Source organism: Zerene cesonia, chromosome 22 (genome assembly GCF_012273895.1).
Source record: "Zerene cesonia ecotype Mississippi chromosome 22, Zerene_cesonia_1.1, whole genome shotgun sequence".
NCBI lineage: Eukaryota > Metazoa > Arthropoda > Insecta > Lepidoptera > Pieridae > Zerene > Zerene cesonia.
Genome location: NC_052123.1, coordinates 2,124,605 through 2,147,028, shown reverse-complemented (window position 1 = coordinate 2,147,028; position 22,424 = coordinate 2,124,605). Strand labels below are relative to the sequence as shown.

The 22,424-nt window shown below is 32.0% G+C and overlaps 1 protein-coding gene across 1 annotated transcript in view; it reads right to left on the bottom strand.

The window, feature by feature from the left end:
- LOC119836029 (neuromodulin) overlaps positions 1-22,424 on the bottom strand; it is an 89,560-nt gene that overhangs the window by 63,710 nt on the left and 3,426 nt on the right. Inside the window, exon 2 of the mRNA XM_038361198.1 lies at positions 10,732-10,890. Within this exon, the coding sequence (XP_038217126.1) occupies positions 10,732-10,813 (82 nt within the window). The 5' untranslated portion in view covers positions 10,814-10,890. The remainder of the gene's footprint in view (positions 1-10,731; positions 10,891-22,424) is intronic.

Here is a 22,424-nt window from a genome sequence, read left to right as displayed (position 1 = left end):
ATATGTGAATTAATTATACAACCCTGTTTGTTTAGGTAAATATTGCGTTATAGCAGTTATGGTAAACAAGCTTCGGCCTGCGGCACTACCCATGTATGTATATGGTTATGCAAATATATTTCAGGATGTTATCTATCCGCATATAATATTTCTGTTAAAATCCTTCGGTGTTTCTTGCGTAAAGCATTTTACTCACATTACACACGCATACATTTACAGAAATTGGCAAAATATTCATTCTTTTATATTTTTTAGAAATTAAAAACTTTTAAACGGATTTTAAACGCGATTTATTCATTCACGGTCACGGGGAGACTGACCACGCTCGCTGTAAAGTGTTCGAAAAAGGGTTAATAATATAATGAATAAATCGCGTTTAAAATCCGTTAAAAAGTTTTTAATTTCTAAACGTACAATACTCGCGTAAAATCAAACGCAAGAAAATACTATGCTTTCATATTGTCTGACATGCTCTAATACAGATTATACGAAAGGAACTAAATTATTTAATCCTAGGGGTCTTATCAGGATAGTAAGACTCATGAAATTATTTTATTGTGATCGAACATTGATAAATAATTAATAATTGTATAAAGTTTGAATCGAATCAGTCCAATTAAAGGGAGTCAGAACATTAAAAGAAGTCGGTTACATACCACAATCATTTAATTCATAACTTAATGTTCATGAATCTATAGCCGCTTTAACAACCTTTCACTTACCTCTTAAGACAAAGAAATGTTTCGTCTTGTAAAAGGCCTAAATTAAAACGAATTTGTTCAATATTCTTATGTGATCACCTTAAAATTTCAATTATAACCTAAGACTTGATCGATTTTCTAATAGAATCTAAAAGTGGGAGGTCTGTAACGATGTTGGCCATACAATTCTATATAAGCAGAGTTTTTTTCCAAGATATATCAATCACGTAAGGGAAAGATTGGATTCGAATTCGACATTATATTAGATTGAATAAGTCACCTGCTACAAGGTTACTGAAATCCGTGACCTTTAACGACACCACAGCTATAGTTGCAACTTTTAATGAGATTTGGGGGCGTGGATGGGTCGGTTTTATTTGATTATATCAAGTTTTGTGTCACGTAAACTATTTTCATGCTATGAGCCTCTATGTCTCTGTTAAATAAGGAAATAAATGAATAATTTAAATAACATATCCAATTGTAGATTTATCATAATTTATTCAGTTTTTATTAAAGATTTAATTTTGTTTAAAATCCGATATTATCAAATGTCGATATTTTTTAATTAACTTGATTAAAACGTAATAAATTTAAATGAATCTATACGGCATTAATCTGTATAAAAGATTCATATTAATGTTGGTTTTCAGACCTAGACGGTGGGGCCTATGCAGCATTGTAACAACGGTTTTCTGGGGACCTTACAAGACAGGGCAAATGAGGTCTATCAGTCGATCCTAATATCATTAGATTTGGTGACGCCTATTTATATAATTTTATGCCAATACAGTTTATTTTTCAGGTCAAAACACACTGACGAAATAAAGTAATATTATTCCAGTTTGAACGCAATTAAACATATTGATATATTCAATATAAAATACACAATATTAATATATTCAATATAAAATTAGTAATACAAGTAAAATAAAAACCTGACCAACGAAACACCCAATTTCACTTCCGATCTTATACCCTTTATATTAAACAAGTGACCGCTGATTGACCTACTAATGTAGGTATAAGGTCATATTCATAAGTACTCATATAACATCTTGATATAGTTTTTCATAGACTTTTAAATTCAACTGTAGCGATGATGACCTTTTCTAATTTCATTAAAGACATTTTTCAACATTTATTGTTCCAAGCAGAGACATCAAACAAACCAAAATACCTCGAAATTCGTTCAGCCGTTCTTGATTTATAAATAGTGTAAAACGATTTACTTTTATACAGATATACTAGCTGTCCTCTCCGGTTTTACTCGTGGTACATATGCCTATAGAACTCAAGGTTCGCGTACATTCAACGTTGAAATATCTTTTAAATCGGTCTTACGCTTCCTGAGATAAACGCGTTCAAACAAGCAAATAAATTACAGTTTTATTTTAGTAAATTGTATAGAAGTATGGATATGTATAAGCATAACACAAGTCATGCGTTGTGCTTGTTTTAAGGATTTTGGCGCAGACCGCATTGAGGAAAACATTTACGCTATAAATATTTTTTTATGGTCATTGGAAGAAATTTTACAATTTTTCCTACATGCTTAACCGTTTCCCTTATCAACTTATAGTGATAATTTAAAGCACATTCTTAGATAGATTTTTTTATGAGAATATATGAGAATAGATTTTTTATGATAAGAATTGTTTTATTTTTACTCTTAGGCACGCTTGCTTCACTGGTTGTTTATAAAATATAGTATGATCATAAATCCTAATAATGTTCTGGAAAATAAATAACCTCCTTGTCTTTCATCCTACCCTGGTACATTTTTTTTTATTCAATATTTTGCTCCTAACGCACTCTTATTAACTCAACTTATTCATATTTAATTCGTTTTATATTGTGTACCTGCCTACCTTTTCGTTAAAGAAGTATATACTGTTTAGTATATCTTTATTTTTGCGAACTCATTTTATAATGTCCCAATTACTTCGAGATTAAAACAAAAAAGCTCCAATTATCAGCCTTTAAACCAATTTTTAACATCTATAAAATCCGCCCATCAAGCAAAAACGCTTTCCAAGGAACACGTCAGAAATCCAATAATCATGAATTAGAGAACGCACACAGCAAACGGACTTACCTGGGAAAAATTTGTCCTCGACGATTTTCAGGTATTTCCTTAATAAATCCACTGTTACTGATTTATAGGACGCGGGGGAGAAAGCCGGAGCGGTGGCGCGAGTGCTTCCTACGGAGGTCCCGATTACTGTGCGCCGTGAGGTAAGAGACTGGGGAGGGAACTACGTTTATGCCTGGTGTACACTGGGTACAAAGGTTTGGTATAGTTCAAACAGGCTATTTCAAATCCGGAAGTGATATTGGATACTTCTAGTGTATTGAACTTTGATTTTTTACGACTTTTCGGCAACACTCGTTCGGTTATTTATTAAGTGCACATCAAACTACTTTAGTCTGTGACTTTTTATGCGTTTATTGTTTACAATTATTTGATAAAAATATGATTATATTATAGGTACACATCCGAGGATTCTCGAGGATTCAGTCACTCATTAATTTAGATTTACGATTTTAACACATATTAAGTTGTTAAAATATGATTTTAAGAAAATTATTTATGACTATAGTATTATGGTTTTACTTGGTAATATTGCAGGGATTCACTAGTTAATGTTAGGGTTTTTAAAATGAAAACTTTCTTATATAATACGATATCCTTGGCAACCTTCCGAGGCGGGTTGAGATGCGCGACTAGTCTCAGATTCGGATGGACTCAGGGTTTTATACTTATTTGAAATGGCTCAATAAAGAAATACATTTGAACGTTTGGATTCGAACCGGTTGTAAACACATCATCCTATGTGATAAACGCCCAGTTTCATCTGTTTGTTTTATAATGATGTCATTTATAATATATTTTTTTGGTACTTTCGATTATATTATAATGAATTTAAATAGATTATTTTGTTATATGCTAGTTTTAAGGAACAAAAAGACAGCCTATAATCCATCCCCAGATAGCCCAGGTGGGATTTCCGGGATTGATATCTTGTCCTCAGAACTTAAACTGTACCTAATTTTATTATTATTTATAGACTATTCTATACTTGGTTATCGACCGCAGTTTCGCATAAGGAAAAGCTGGACAGTCCCGGAGTGTATATAATAGTATATATAATTTTGGTTTTTACAAAATTTCTAGGAGAAAAAACTGTCTACCTCCTTTTTTGGGTGTTGGGTCTCAATTTCTATGAAATTGTTTCCAAACCGATTCGGTGATTTAGACGTGAAGAAGAGACACTTAGAGAGAGTGACTTACGTTTATAATTAAAAGAAGGGATGTATTAAAAGAATAAATTTATTTTTTTTTTGTATACAAAAAATAGCCGAAAACATGTGAAGATAAATGTATCTGCAGTTATTTCAAAACTTTTCGTCTTTCTAAATATGATTTTTACTTCTTTTATTCGAGAAATATAAAAAAAAATTGAATTCGAATATAATACAATTTATAGTACCATCTTAAATATTTATTTGATCCCGTTAATTAAACTATTTAAGACGAGAAACGGGTTTCGCAAAGAGTAAGTTCATTAATGATTTCATACAGACGGACTTTAATTAAAAATTGTCTCCGCAAGATGTTAACTGACCCAGTATTCACTTGCCTTTATACTAGTTATGATGGCCTATATTGTCACAGATTATTGGGTGTGTTAATTGTTTCTTTATAAACATAATATTAACTTTTACTCGTGATGATACTATGATAAAACTCATCTGAAATCTACATTTGTAATGAGTCTTGAAGTCCTGTGATCCTATATTTAAGAAGTGTTTTTGAAGCGTCATAGTATAATATTTGAGAAATTATTATTGTATATCACTACATATATAGCCAAGTCGCTTCCTGCGTCTGTCCCTATGTATGTATATATGTATGAATGTATGCTTTGGGCTTTAAAACTACACATCGGATTTTGTTGACTTAATAAATAGATTGTTTCAAAAGGATGTATAATTAAGGGTATGTCTAATTAAAATTGTCTGTTTCTGTCAGTTTATGAGTTTTCTATTTGAGATAATATTGAAAGTAATTCGGTGAAAAATTAAATTTGGATGCTATCAAAATAAATGACACTATGCATCGTTCTTGGTTATTGCAAAAAGAATATAACATATATTTTATTTAATGATAACTTGTTAAAAAAAACTATAATGCCGGTACTTGTCAGTTTTACTAAAGTTATGTATTGCAAGATCTTATTGCAAGATATATTCTATATCAATCCTCAATAAATAAACACAAATAAGATTCATAGAACTAGCTTGTAATCAGCCAATCAGAGTTACCCACCACAAACTGAATAGTTTTCAGTTTTATTTATTTAATTCAATCTCTTAATAAATTATGCTACACACAAGGACAATATTTATGGTAGAACAGCTACGCCAGGTGTGCTACAAGCTACGGATATAGTACGTGGCTACAGGTTAGGCCTACGATATTAGCCATTAGCTACGGCTGTAGCAGTCTGGGCGTAGCCTATATCGCGACTAGTGATAATTAGATAAATATTTTTTTAAATACGTTCCTTATTATTTTGTCACTTTTTTATAATAAGTATGATAGATCGAAACCTTTACATACATAAAAAATATATATTCATTTTAAAAAGGCAAAGAAATTATTATACATATGTAGTGGATATATTTCTAATACACATTCCCAGATTCTATGCTCTCTGGTTTGCAAGGAAATCATTAAATTAATCAGATTTTTATTTGTATCGAACAAAATAATATTTACATATGAAATAAGTAACATTAACAAAACTTTTTTGACCCAGTTTTGACATTTCATTAATATTATTATCACTATAATACACTAATACCTCCATCCTCACCGATCCAACCCTCATAGGAGGCCTGTGTTCCCACTGAACGTAATATGTGAACTGATGATGCTCTACTATTAAGTACTCCTATTAAAAAGGATGTGTACGTGACATCCCAATTCTCAATTGTATGGATACCTCATCAAAAACTATTGCGACTTAATTTATCAAACAAAAACACGAAATTAAAGGAGTTCATAGTCCGCAATGCGACAGTGGATTTATTTCTTTATATTTTGTACTAAGATCCAATTGCTGTGAAGCGAAAATACTTCAGTGTATCTTAATGTCAAGTATTAAAATTTATGTGAAAATAATTTTAGTCTGTCACGCCTAAACCATGAGATAATTTTGCGGAGAAATTAAATATAAATGAAGAAATAAACTCTACGTTCTATTATGCAGTGTAATGTTTGCATGTAGTTATTAGAGATAAATTCAGCCATTGGCAGGAACATAATAATATATTACTTATGTTATAATATAGATAAAAGTACATAGAGCTTTTAAACAAGTAGCGATAGAAGTATCGATATTTTAACAATTAATGATTATACAATAAAATAAAAGATTACTACGTCAAAATAAAATTATTATAAAATCTGTAATGCCACGATTTTGCTACGTTTCCGTAGCATTGTCGTAGCGCATTGTAGGTGCTGCGTAGCCAGTGTTATTCCACACAAGTAGGTTTTTATATTGATCCTAATTATGGATATAAATTGTGTGAATAGTTAGTAATGAGTGAATTTGAGTGTAAATAGGCATAGCTTACTAGTTTTTTTTTTCTAATAACTGGCTGATAATGTTGCTGCTTGTTGATATGTTAATGTTTATTTGGATTATATTAGTACAAAATGCATAATAGTAGAATTGGATGTTTTCGTTACGATTGCAGCACTATTTTTCTTAATTTTATTATTATATTATTCATCTTAATTTTAAATTTAATAACAGAAGCTTGCTTGTGGTTCGTGCGTACAATGCCGATGCCATACGGCAAGAAGTAAGCTAGGTACATAATTGTAGCTAAAATGAAACTGTATTGTAACCTAGCATATTGTAATTGTTGGATAACTAATTTCTAGTATTCTGTAAGGTTACGAGACCCTGTTACTAAGAATTTGCTATCTGTCCGTCTGTCACCGGGCTGTAACTCATGAAGTGTGACGGTTATACAGCTGAAATTTTGAAAGTTTATTATCTGGATTATAAGGTTAAAATGTAGATTAATCCCATCTAGGGTGACCTGTTTTTTTGCAATTGTCATTTACCATATTTGTACAGAATCCTGACGCAATTCCGACTCGCACTTAACCATATTTTTCATTAATCGTCTGGGAACTAAATAATAAATAACAACAAATTATGAATCTCTTTTATAAAATACTTTTTTTTATTATTATATTCACTTTCTCTAAAAATTTCTTATCATTATTACTTTGTATTAAAATCATTTTTTAACAAAAATGAAGTTAAAATTGTAAATGCAGTATAACGTAACAATGAGATTGATCATTCTAAAACATGTTTCAAAGAATTAAATAAATTAAAAAGGCCTGTATTGTTTGATTGCCGTTGGTTTTAATCGACATTGCAAAGGTATAGCATAAACGCCTTTAATCTGATAATGTTATGCATTACCTAACTGTGATAAAAGAACCTTTGTTCTTTCACAAATTGGCACGTTACGTGATTAGAATTTAAATGTGCTGTGTTGGTAGCACTTGCCTGTCTAATCGAATCGTAGCATAACATTTTTACTTGACGATGAAGTTAGTAACACAACTAACAGATGGCGCTAACATAAATTGGAATTGGATTGAATTGAAGCGGATTGATTCCAGCGCCATCTCTAATACATATTTGGAGTTAGAATGGAATACGTTATAAAATTCACTGTTTTTATATTAGTCACATTCTAAACAGATTTATTATCGAAACACGATGGCACTTAGGTGGCGCTTTACTGAAATTGTTTCAGAAATTTTGTAACAGCGCCATCTACTCCTTATATTATGAACTACATAAATAAAATTATATTTTTAACAACGACGTAACAGTGTCGATATTAGTGCAATAGAAGATTCACAGATTTCACAAGAAATTATAATAGAAACTCGGATATTTCTATTAAAATCAAACAGAAGCACATTGACATCATATTTATTTGTGAAAAATTATACAATTTAGTTATTTGTTGAGAATAGGTGTTTTGACGTTTATTTAAAAACTATTCCATTATTTATCACTACATTTATAAAACAAAGCCTCGCCTCGCTTACCACCGTCTATGTGTCTCTATTAGATTCTGCTGAGATCTTTAAAATTACCTAACAGATTGTGATGAGGTTTTTTTTATACATAGAGTGTTTCTTGAGGAATCTATATAAGTGTGTAAAATAAAAAGAACAAGGTACAGCGTCTGCCGAAGTTGTTAATAATATCAAAAGAATTACCCTAACCAGCATCAAATTAATTAAAGAAAAACAAACAGCGTCTATATTTATGAGCTTACTAAAAAAACTGGCAACCTCACAAATTATCGGGGTTAATAACCTCTTTCATATCTCTGTCTACCCGCGACAAGTTTTATTTTCTCTTTATTGCTCAATTCGCTTCGAGACAGGACCTTACAGTGCGAAAGGCTGCCAGATTTATAAGATTGTTAGCACAAGCTCATTTTATGAATTACACTGTTATTACAGTATCAAAATAAAGTGTTTACTTACATTACGTACTTAATTTGGATCCGCGATATTTCTAGAAAATTCCTCGCTTTCCCAAAATTGTATAATAAATATGGTGGTAATGGTGTAGTGGCGATTCAAAAGTGCTTCTAGAAGAAGTCTTATTGAATAAATCATTTTTAAAATAAGGAGGTTTTTCATTCAATTGCATTTTTATTAATTCTTGATTCAACTTTTTATTCCGATATTCCTACGGGATATGGACTTACGTGGGTGAAACAGCGGGCGCAGCTAGTCATAAATAATTGAAATTAATGTTCGAGTTTAACTTTACTTATTTAGTTATGTCCTGCTTAAATAACATTAACGTTCGCTTAATATTTCGCGAATAAAGATTAACCAGAGCGCTCAGGTACAGCCGAGTTAAGCAATTAAAATGAAACTTAACCTAAATTCCTATCTTATAAAATGTATGGGGAGTCGTTAAGATGAAGTTATAGCTAAGTTATTTTATATTTTAATCCTATGGCTTTTCCCTTGATACAGTTAAGGCTGCTCTTAATTACTATTATAACTTTTATGTGATAATAATAATAAGATCGTTTATTGGGTATAGATAAAATATATAACAAGATAACTAGTCTCAAACTAGGATAGCCTGTATCTTGGGGACCACTTCATAGCGGGCAACTGAGCTGGTGGTTCGCCTGATGGTAATCTATCACCACTGCCCGTGAACATTCGGAGAGGTAGTGCCTCTGCGGATGCGCTACCCGTTTTTAGGGGGTAAGAGAGTATTGACAATTGGAAAAAGGAATGGACTGGGATGGGTGAGGATAAGGGATGGGAATTACTTACTAGCGCCCCGGCCCGGCTTCGCATTTTTGCGGGTTTAATAGTATATATATAAAAAATCCTCTGAAATTACAATATCCTTTAAAAAAAAAACATCAAAATCTGCTGTATAATTTTAAAGATCTAAGCATACAGACACACAGACGGCGGAAAGCACCTCGTAAGATGTAGCGATTTATGTAAGCTTTATAGCAGACATTCCACGGGAACAGAAGCTATGTAGGGACTAGGCAACAATGCACTCGAAACCGCGGGCGAAAGATAGTATAATATATATGCATACATCTATATATTTTATGCATATTAATTATGTAAATATATAAATTGCCCTAAGTGAGAATATTTATATTAAAGTAACATAATATAAAAGGAGATAATACATTAATATAAATCGGAAGGTTCGTGTGTTTGTTGCTCTTATACACATAACTGCTAGATTATAGTTCAGTTTAGTGTATCTATATTATAAAGCAGAAGAGTATGTTTGTTTGAACGCGCTTATCTCAGAAACTACTGGTCCGATTTGAATAATTATTTCAGTGTTAGATAGCCCATTTATTGAGGAAGGCTATATGCGGGTAAACCGCACCTAGTATTGTATATGCTACCACACGAGTGAATCCATAGTACAAGGTTAACAATCAATACATGAGGAGTCAGGGCTTTCTACATGTATGTAGGTACCAGTCTGAGTGTATGTGTACTTGGACTGTGTTATACCAACCAAACTTTAAGGAAACTTTTGCAATAAAGATCCTTTATTATGTATCAGAGATGTTATTTAACTTTTCCGTATTTCAGGTAGCTATAATGTAGCGGTAATGATCGCTACGCGAATTAAGACAGTTACTGAAATAATCCAATTTACAAGATCCTACTAATTTAATCCTACTAATATTATAAATGCGAAAGTTTACAAGGATATGTGTGTTACTCTTTTACGCAAAAACTACTGAACCGATTGCAATGAAATTTGGTATTTAGACAGCTGAACAACTGGAATAACATATAGGCAACTCTTTATCCCGATATTCCTACTTTCGTTTCCTACGCGGGTGAATCCGCAGGGCGCAGCTAGTTTCTTAATAAAAATTTGTAGGAATATCGGGATACGGACTTACGCGGGTGAAACCGCGGGGCGCAGCTAGTACGTTATATTTTTAAACCGAACGTGTTATTTATTTTATGGGGATGTTAATTGGATAAATTTCTAACTATTTTGTGATATTATTAGCTTAGTTCCCGCTCAGACTTTCTTCTGCTGAAATTATTATAATCGGTTTAGTAGTTTATAGATTACTCTCTTCATCATTTTCATACTAAAGTGCTTTAAGTTTGTATGTTTGTAACGTTTTCACAAGGACTTCTGGACCGATTTCAAGAATTATTACACCAATACAAAGCTACAGTGATAAGGATACTACGAACGAAGCCGCTAGATTCTTATAAAATCAGTAAAGGTTATTTATTTAAGTTGCATATTATGTTAGTTTGAGATGTCTGTAGTAGGAATATTTTGAACAAACTTGCTTATTAAGTTAACACGACGATCAAGTTACAAAAATAATGCTCAAGCAATTTGCACAAGCTTATGGTTCATGCTCGACGTACCTGTGACCGCATTAGCCTGGTTCTCCTGTGAGTCCTTCTCTTCTTTATTAGATTTCGCGTCCGAACTTGTGTTGCAACCCATTTTGTTTGTATGTATAACTACCAGTACACTACCACTATTTACGTAATAACTTAACTATAACATGGTACCCTTTATACCTGAAACAAACAAAAAAACAAATTCAAAATTCGTAAATTAACGTAGATTATAATAATTATTTATTGGTCAATAGGGAATCGCTCGACCACGATCTTGTCTTGTTTTTCCTTTGTTATTGTATTGTGGAAATCTTGCACCCCCCTCCACTCCTCACAAAAAAACTCCACTGTGTTCCGTCGAGCCGGTATAGCGAAAGGTCTGCGACTTCGCCTGCGACCACTTTGTCGGCCAAGATCTCGCCTGATGGTAAGTTAAGATGTGGCCAAATATGGAATTCGACATAGGTTCACAGACCTCCATATTGTAATCTTCGTAAGTCATATGTATATATTGAAGAATGGTTTATTTCTACGACTTTATTCGTTGGATTTGTCTTCACCTAGATTAACATGAAAAAACTTGAAATGTTGGTAAACTTTGGCCCTTACTGTAGAATTTCTACCGTCTCTTCTTCGTAGATGTTTCTTAAGGGGTATACAAAAGGAAATTTAATTGAATAAATAAAAATTGGAGTTTCATAAATATGCTTTTTTATTCATACATTTAATGCATTTATGAACACCATGTACAATGCAAATCGAAACGGTTATTAATTAATCGGAAATGGGATAAAAAATCAAAACAAGAGAAAATCAAATAAATATAGCTTTTCAATATATTTTACTCAGTAATTCAGTTAATCATGCAACAGGAATATTTTTTTCTATTTTACAGCAATTTTTATTTTATATAGTTATATTATATACCATCCAACACAATAGAATTCCACAATACGATCCATTATATCCTGAGATAGGCTCGTTCAAACAAACAAACCCATAACCGTATTATATAAGTATACATATAACATATTTCTAGAACCACAGTCGCAAGGCAAGAAATAAACCAAGTTCAACAAGTGGCCTAGGCATCCTACAATATCACATAGACATTGTCTAGGACCTTGAAAGCCTAGTCTCTCAGTACACTATCGATCAAACATGTACTGAGTAAGAACACTATTTTATCACGACCTTTCGTCACGCCATTTAGTTTTACATTTTTAATTAATCGTGACTCGTTAATATGGGTTACTTGAAATATTACATTGACAGCAGACAGTGATGACACGCGAGAAAGAACATTAAATTTATCCCGAAAATTCTACGGGAAAAACCTAGGATTGTCTATTGTTCGCTGTCCATAATACGAAGCCACGGGCGGAAGTTAATCTAAGCAGATCTTTATTAATTAATTATAAAAATCTGTCTGTTACGCTTTCAAGGTTAAACGATATTATTAAGGTGTTCTTAAAGGTGTGTAATTATTTCTTACCGACAATTTTGATAGGAAGCTAATTAATGAAAGGAATCAATTTCTAATAATATTCTTGAAAAAATTAAACTTTAAAAATTAAACTTGCCGTATAAAAATATTTTTATTTATTTTTTTTCTTTTATTTGGGTAAACAAATGAACTTTGTTATATATAGTATGTTATATTTTATACAATTTATTTTATTTAATAGGTTTTCCTTGTAAATAAAATAACTATTTTATTATAATATAATACATTGTTTTTATTATAATTACACAAATTATTCAATTAAATTACTATATAATGGCAAAAAAATCATATAAAAAGAAAACTTTTTCGGCATAGAAACTTGATAGATATAAGCGGCAGATTTAATTTAAACTTTGTCCACTAATCAAAGATCATTGACAATACATTTATTTATGAGTCTATGTAATTATCCTGATTAGAATTGCCAGGATTAAATAATTTCCTTACGAATACTCAGCATATTGCTCGTTAATAGTTTAATATAATTTCAGGCCACAGTTGCTATATGACGGCGGCCATGATTTTCCACTATGCCTAGAACAAAACGGATATGGGAAACCGCGTATAATACCGCAAAATAAATTACAAATGTACGCAGCTACGTCACGACATACATAATTTTCACGGAATAGAATTAGATAATTACTAAATCCTACTAATTATAAACGCGTTAGTTTGTAAGTATGGATGGATATTTGTTACTCTTTCAAGCAAACTACTAAATCGATTACAAAATAAATAAATAAAAAGATATGTATTTTCCAACGTACGTACGTTGGAATAATGTATATCTTTTTATACTGATATTCCTACGTGACACAGACTTACGCGGGTGAAACCGCGAGTCTCAGCTAGTATTTAATATGTCTGTTTCTTACAGTTTGCAAAAACATAGCCCCGATTCGAGTGAAATTTAAAAAAAAAACTGTGAAACAAGTATATGTTGCACTTCGGTGAAACATATGATTTTTCGAATGCGTTTAAATACAGAATAGAAGCTTTTTCCTTGGTTTTGTCCGCGAGTGAAACCGCGCGGCATAGCTAGTTATGCCAATATGCGCTGCGCCCTGCGATTTCACCCGCGAAAGTCCGTATCCCATAGGAATATCCGGATAAAAAGTTGCCTATATGTTATTCCAGTTGTCCAGCTATCTACGTACCAACATTTTATTGCAATTGGTTCAGCAGTTTTTGTGTGAAAGAGCAACAGACACACACACATCCTTACAAACTTTCGCATTTATAATATTAGGTATATAGTTAGCAGGAGTGGGAAGCAGAGAAGATGTGAATAATGTAAATATTATTATAAAGAGGATGAATTTATATTTTATTTATGTGTTATCGAAGCGATTTCAAAAATAAACAATTTTTGGGACGCTGCGTCTTTACTGAGATTAGGCTTCAAGTAGCTAGTTATTTTTATGTAAGTAATAAAGTTAAATTAAAATACATGTAAGATCAAATTGAAACTAGTGCGGAAAATATTATTGTTTCTTTTTGTTGCGATTTAACCATAAATTACAAAAGCTATTTAAAAATTGAATTACTATGAAAAAGCTTCATTTTCTCACAGCATCATAAGTTTTTTCTTTCTTCCACCCACCCCGGGTGAAGTCGGGTCAAGTGACTGATCGTAGAATATCATTATTCTATCTTTATTTCTGTATTTTAATTCTTTATATAACTCTCAAACTCATTCTCCTTTTAAACATTTAATGGTTATAACGCTTCGAAAAAGTATTTAAATATGTTTGAATCGCTGCAAGAAAATTATAAGTATGTAGGTTACATTCAAATTAAAAGAACCATGTGTATGAATTCACGAGCTTTGTAAAGCAGTTTCTTAAACCACACCTCGATCGAATAAAATTTTAACGCGACTGGTCCTTAGAGGCTTGACCCGTGCCTGAACTTTATTTTCACCTTAATATTTAATTTCCAAGAATATTATACGATGTATCGAATTTTGATGCATTTGTCTTTATTTCTTACTTTTACTATATTACTATTGTTGATACCGAAGGCCCTTTTCCTTTTCCTCACCCTTCCCAGTGGACTGGGCAGAAGGAATGGCTTGGAATCCCTCACCACTAAGTGACAAGCGCACTCGCAGAGGTGCTACCTCTCCGAATGTTCGTGAGCGGTGGTGGTTGCTTACCATCAGGTGCTGGTGCGCAGTTACCCTCTTATTAAAAAAGTATACATATTATGAACAGCTATTATTGAACAAAAATAAGATATATAGTGTGTATGTAGGTTTTACTGAAAATACAATGATGTTTCTAAATCAGTCGTAAGTTTAGTGTAATTTTTTTGTGAAACTTCAAGAGTGAAGTGATAATACTTTATTTTCGTAACATAATAGTCTATGAAATAGTACTTAACGGTAAAATTTTACGAGTTAATGACTGCAAAGAGGGGAACGTACTGCTGATACGTAATTTTATGGGAATTTCAAATCATTTGTTTCATGTGAATGTGAATTCATAAATTTTTTGAGAAATTCATTTCAAAATACAAACAATACAATAACATCAAATGGTCTTTGTTAGTATGCGAATTATCTAAATTTTTATGTCCTGTTTCGAACACAATTAACCATTAAAATATAAACGAAACACGCCTAATTCTTTTCAATTAACTAACAGAAATAAAAGGACCACTGGCTCATGGTCTACATTATAAGGACTGCTCTATACAACTCATGGCTCAACTTTACTGGAAACATTGTTTTTCGGCAAATTATACGCATAAATTTATATTAGTCGGATTCCAAAGTAAATAAATATGACGTCATCACTCTGGTACATACAGTTACGGTTCGAGGCACAAATAAGCTCTCGAAAGCTGTCAAGACGAGTTTACGATCTTATTGTGGATTCGTTTTTATTTATAGCCATAATAAACGTGTGTTATTCTTGTATCAGAAATGTGTAAAAGCCGAAGTGACGTAGAAATGGGTCTAAATAAGAATGCTTGTAAATTTGCAAGTTCATGAGAGTATCTAGAAAACGTAATATGTAAAAAGTAGTGAATTTTTTTTTATCGGTCCAGTAGTTTCGTATATTATCGCGTTCAAAGGAACAGACTATATATTATTAGTATACTAGTAGCTTCATCAGTCTATAAATTTACAGATTAAATATCAATTACTTAATTACGATAAATGAAATAGAACTTTAATGTTTAAATTTTATTGAAGTTCTTTCACATTAACCATGTTGAACATTTGGTGACAAAACAGATTCAATTATATAAATAAATAAATAACATTAATATAATTATAATAAATACAATTATACTGTGACTACGTATACTACATTGATTTGCACTTAAAAATATCACTATAACTGTTACAACTAAACAGCATCCACACAAAAAGCCTCAGACCAGACATATCGATCCAGCTGCGAACAATTTAAAATACGAAGTTTCATAACAAACGTAAATGTTGCGAGTGACTGTTGAAATTGTTTTTTATATACACTATCATTGTGTGTTCGTTTACTGTGTGCTTATAAATAAATCGGATACTTCGTATTTTAATTCGGACAGTGTTAGATTTTTTAGCAGAGTAATGGACAGAGAAAATAGTTTTTGAGCGATAAATGTTGATAAATAATTATTAGCATGTTTAATAGAAGTATATATAGAACTAGCTAATCGCCCCGGTTACACCCGTGGCGTATATATAGCCTAGGTCATTGTAATCGTAGCTTTTTAATGATGAAAGCATTTTTTTAAATCGGTCCAGCCGTTCACGCGTGAGGACGTGACCAAGGGAAATAGGGATTCATTGTTATAAGATTGGTAGTTTTTAGAACTCAAGGATTCCCATTGTATTGAAATGTTTCGCCTCGGTAAAAGTAGCATATGCCACTCTAGTCATCTATCTTCAGATACAAAGTCGTACCATGAATTCGCTCCGTTGCAACGCGAAAGAGAGACAAACAAAATCATTCCGCACTCATAATATTAGTGATTATTGTTTTGGTGTGTTCTTCATAATTATTTAACCCTAAAACGATATACTCGGTGAATAGTCGTAATGTAAATTTCTTACAATATGTGAGTCTGTATATGAAAGTGTCCTAGCATCTTCAAATGAATAAACAAAAATAATCATAAGCAAATAAAACACTAATAAGTACAGTCCAATTAAACTTTTAGTTTTATAGCATTGAAATGCTTTATAAATGTGATGGTTCTTAATTATCTCAATAGATGGCATGGGGTGCCTTAGGCACATAAAACCGAAAGAGCAGAAGAAATTTGATTACTGTGGCGGGATCACGGGTGGCAGGTTAGGCGAAAAACGCGGGTTCGAATCCCGCCTCGTGATAAAATTTTTCCTATTCTTTCAAAATTTCTCAAGTAGGTACAGTCCACTTCTAAAAACATTTATTCTAGACTATATTATAGACATTATTATAGACTTCTTCCATGTTTTTCAGTTTTCGCCTCAATTCATAAAAGGGGAAGACGAATCAGTGGGCTCAACAAATGACTGATGTCTATGTGGTTGGTTTGCGAGCGGCTAGGAGCGATTTGGCATTGATAAACAGATGTTATTTAGCACAACGTGTGATTTTAGAAATTGTATTGACCTTTAAATGTATTTGGGACAAACATGTGATCCTATTAAAGAATAAGAAACGGAAGACTTGAAGAATACATCATGTTTGTATAATTTTTTATTCTTTGCATATTTTAATTTTTTTTTGGACACGTAAGTAAGATTAAAAATATAGTAATTGTAATAACCTCCTTTTGATAAGTATGTTAAAATATTTTTTATTTAACTAAGCACAATACTGCTTAAGAAATAACATTTAGTTTTCAACCGACGTTAGCAAAAAAGAAGCAGCATCTGAATTGGGTGTATTTTTTTTTTCTGTTACTCAATAACTTTGTGGGTGAAAACCCACTAGAAATAAAATACATGCAACGTACATATTATTTTAAACCGACTTCAAAAAAGTCGAGGTTTCCAATTCGACTGTATTTTTGGGCTTGTTACAGAACTATCGCTTTGGTAACCGCTTTTTATGATTCATTTTTAATAAAAACGTAGTGCCTTCTTCTAAAATGATCTAGGTCAGACAACTTAGAGGCAATTTCATCATCATCATCAGCCTGTGTTCTGTGTACATATGGATGATGATGATAATTATAATTAGACACAAGTCAATATTATTCCAGTTTGATCTAGTTTTTTATACATTGACTTAACTCTTCAAACGTATTTGATTAAACGAAACAAAAGCTAAAGACACATATTCACACCGAGACTTCCGACGCGTTACGGTCGGACAAAGGAGATGAATGGCAGCTTTAGGTCCGCGCGCGTTTTATTCTCAGTTATTGTCATGTCACCTTCACATATTGGGAAAAATGTTATTTCTCTATGCTTATAAGGTTATTAATACTTTTTACAAAAAAAATGAACGTATGTTACGGTTTGATTGTGTTAACATTATAAATTGAGGTATTTAGGACTCTTTTACGGATTTAAAACGCGATTTATTGATTATATTAGTTGTATATTAGCCGCTCCGTGACCACGCTCGCTGTAAAATGTTTGAAACTTAGGGTTAAATAATATAATGTAATAATATAATAAATAATAATATAATTCGCGTTTAAAATCCATTAAAAGGTCCTTAATTTCTAATTTATTAATACTCGCATAAAATGAAGCACAAGAAAATACTATTTTAAAATAATTTTTATGACATACCTGGATGACACGCATTATAATTATAATGAATCCTAGTTTAAATTATCAAAGCCGAATCCCTCAGCGTACTAAATGTCATGAAAATTGTTTAAACCATTTCGTATATTCAGATAATATACAAAAATCACTTATTTAAAGCTATAAAATAACTAATATTATACGTTGTTATATTCAAATAATCATAGACTAATTACTGGTGTATAAATACAAAAATATAAATATATTGAAGTACCAGAACCATAGAGTATAAAAGTATAATAAAGAACGCCGACCAAGCCTAAAAAAACATCGTAACCTACAATTTATGCTCTAATATATTTGCATTGTAGCTCGTGATACAAATTCATAAAACCCATGTTCATTCACATTTTATGAGGAATGCCACGCTGTATTAGATATTCCAGCGTATACACTGAATAAGATATTCTGTTTCTAGTTTTCTTTTGTAGGGAAATGGGTTAAATTTAGTATGTCATCTGAGTTTATTTCAAACTATTTTGATGTCAATGGACCGGAATTAATTTCTATTAATTTTTTCTTCTTAACCTTTCTAGGTTAAGAATTTTTGGAAAAGGGGTTATGTGTTTAACACCAATATTTATTCTGTTTGTCTTTTGTCTGTGCAGCTGCAGAACAGAATAATAACTGATCTTATAATATTCTTAATAATCAATCTTAATAGCTCGCTGGCAATCCTAATAGGTTATCGATTATTCCCTTTTCTTCCTATTAATTTCTTTCTTAAGATTCACAAACATCCTCTAAGAATACATGGGATCTGTCATCAGGGAAACAATTGCTTCTTATATGCGATCGTGCAGGCAACAACACGCTACTATAAGCAATATAATATTCCCTCTTCCTCATTTTCAATTGTTTCTTACTATAGAATCAAAAACACTGTGAAAAAAACATGGAATCTATACTTAGCGAAATACTTCCTACTAAATATCCTATCCTATCCTACTAATATTATAAATGCATAAGTTTGTAAGGATGTGTGTGTGTTTGTTGCTCATTCACGCAAAAACTACTGAACCGATTGCAATGAAATTTGGTACGTAGACAGCTGGACAACTGGAATAACATAGAGGCAATTTTTTATCCCGATATTCCTACAAAATACGGACTTACGCGGGTGAAACCGCGGGGCGCAGCTAGTATTTTATAAAAACACACAGAAGATTCTGATATTCTTGCTTTTTGTGTTTTGTATGGAGAATGAGGAATCGGTGCTACATTATCTAATTGATGTCTCCACTTAGTAACGTTTTGAAGTTGATAAGTCATATCTATATGTCTGATAACTCTTTTAATTATAACTGTTCTAGGCTTCAATTATTGCAGATTGAAAAGGTATGAAGATGTGTTCCGTGTGAATGCTTTTTATCCAGCCCTGTATTTCAAAAACTAAACCGATTTTAATGAAACTTACGTTAATTTTTAAGGTGGAACATACCCAAAATGAGGGAAACCCATTTCAATCGGATTTATTGTTTTTGAGTTACGCAAGGACAAACATACATCAACTTATAAAATTTTAAACACGTGTTTAGAAGCTATTACAAACTGACATATCCAAAAACTGTATAATTCTGACATAATTACTTACATACACAGCGATTTGATAACCACCTGTTTTGAAGCTGGATAAAAAGAATGTTTAATTCAAAGAAAAGACCAGCCATATAATTTATGCACAAAGTCATATGCTTTCAAATTTAAAAATACTACACGAAATTACGGTATAAGAGGCTTTCACGCAAAATACACAGTTTTAACATTTGAATGTGAAATTTAAGCTTTTACAGGAAATGTTAATTAATCATGATTGTAAAATGAATGGTTTTTATTTTTAATGTACGAGATATGCATACTTCGTTTTTATTTACGTTACCTATATTATATTTTCCTATCTATTCAAATATTATAAAGCTGAAGAGTTTGTTTGTTTGAACGCGCTCAGGCACTACTGGTCCGATTTGAAAAATTATTTCAGTGTGAGATAGTCCACTTTTTGAGGAAGTTTTTAGGCTCTACATGTACCACGGGCGAAGCCGGGGTGGACTGCTTGTAATTAAATAAATACTTGAATTTGAGTTTCAACCAGATCTAATCAGTTGTCCTTAATATAAGATCAACATACATTCATTCAGACAAACACATTTATGATATGAACACAATAATTGACATAAAATATTCCATAGTATAAAATATACCATAGTACACAAAATAAAAAGCGTTAATATAAAGTGCTGTCCACACCCCTCTTTAATTCTAGCAAATAGTCGAACCAATCATAATGAAATCACTCTATTAGATAGCTCAGATCACGATCGATACTAAGGGTAATGGATTGTGATGTTTAGACACGCTATGGCTGTAGAATGTGTTGGTAACGTTTTTAACCGACTGCGCCAGTGGAAGAGTTAAGCTTTTTGAATATGTCGTGTATATTTTGTAATTGAAAACGCGGTTTGATGGATTTCTGACTTTTGAATGAATGAAATTTCATACAATTTGAGACCCAAGACCCAAGAAGGACATAGGTTACTATGTCCTTTCTCGGATCACAAACTGTCTATTTGCTCAAAATCGATTAAGACCTGAATAAGAGACAGACAGGCAGAGCGACAGACAGACAGAGGGACAGAATTAGTCGGAATTTCCAGACTGAAAAAAAGTTCACGTGTAAAGTCAAGATGTGTCCCTTTTAGCTTTTATCCCGGAAATTACAGGGAAACCGGACGAACAATACGGAGAAAACACCGGGACTATATTTATTCGATATACGAAAACGCGGGCGACGCCGCGACAGATTGCTAGTCTTGTGTTGAATACCCACACCTCCGGGGAAAAAGTGGTAGGTTATGTCTATTCTTATCGACTTAAACCCCACTATTCCATCCCGCTGGTCTAGACGTGACCTAAGCTATAATCGTGGGAGAATTCTAGTAAGCTTAAAGTCTAGAATATTTATTAGGTGCGTCTGTGAATCAGCGTTGTTGTTGTATTATTGATATAAAGGTTTTATGATAAAGATTTTATTAAATATAATTTTTAGTTTTATAGCTTTGAAATGCTTTTCTCAAGATAAATAAAATTAGGTATCATAATATAAATAGATCTCGTGATAAATAAAAATTCTCAACATTTTATTAAACAAATGAATTATTATTAATGACAATACATATTTTGATCTAAATAATAATATAAACACATTATTTTTAAGTATATGAATAATCACCCACTAAATGTTAACAAAATCTAATCACGTTGAAATACTATGTTAACCTTAATATAATAATAATAGATACTGAGATAAATATATAATGAAAACCTACCCAATAGATACCCATGGCTCCTTCCCGCGGACCGTGGGAAAAAAAAAAATGTATATATATATATATATATATATGGATTTATAGTGATTTGATTTATTTTAGAATAAGAGTAAAAAGCCAGTCCCCACTGACATTGACTGTATTTGTTGTTTTTTTTTATTTCAGGTTAACCTGAGCGACGTCAGGTGGAAGTTACGACAATTTAACATTGGGGCCTTCAAGGAAACAGCGTATATGTCCCTGAAAGGTCGGCAAAGCACTTGTGTGCACCTCTAGTGTTACAGTGTTTATGGGCAGTGGTGACTTAACATCAGGTGGCCCACCTTCTCCTTTGCTTTCTCTACCATAAAAAAATCAGTCCTTGATATGCTTTCTGGAAGTATTTATTTAAGTTTAAAATTTAAAGCTCGTGTGTATTTTGATATTTAAGGACGTTGGTTGATGGAATCGATATTATAATGACGTCCGGACATCGACCCTTCAGATACCCCGATAATTTTAGAATTTCTCGGTCTATTTAGATAAGTTAAAATCGTACCTTTTAAATAGTCTGAAGGGAAAGTGTTTACTGAAGTCTATCAATGTGAAGAGTTCTTATATTTGCACTTTTTATACTTGTCAATAATTAATAATAATGTGTCCCCACGTAAGCCTTCCAAAAGACCGGGTGCTTTCCTTCTGGAGGTACCCGAGTATTATGGAGAGATACACATAATAATAATAAAAATACTTTATTGTACACAAAGAAAGAACAATACAATAGACATAATATGTAAAGATAGGTACAGAAGGCGGTCTTATCGCTTGCAAGCGATCTCTTCCAGACAACCGCAAAGCAGAGGAAAGCTGCGAAGGAGGGGAGTGATAGTGCACAAGATAGAAATATACAAATTGTATTTACAATTACATATATACCATATATATACATACATACAAATGTACATACATACATATATACCTACTTATGTATATAGGAAAAAAATATAATACAATTATATTTTTTTCCTAATTATTGATATAAATATAAATTTATCGCAAAATATGTTGCAAAGCGTAAAACTCCTGAATGGCTCGACCAATTCGGCAAATTTATAAACGTTTTTGTTAAGGCGCACGGAAG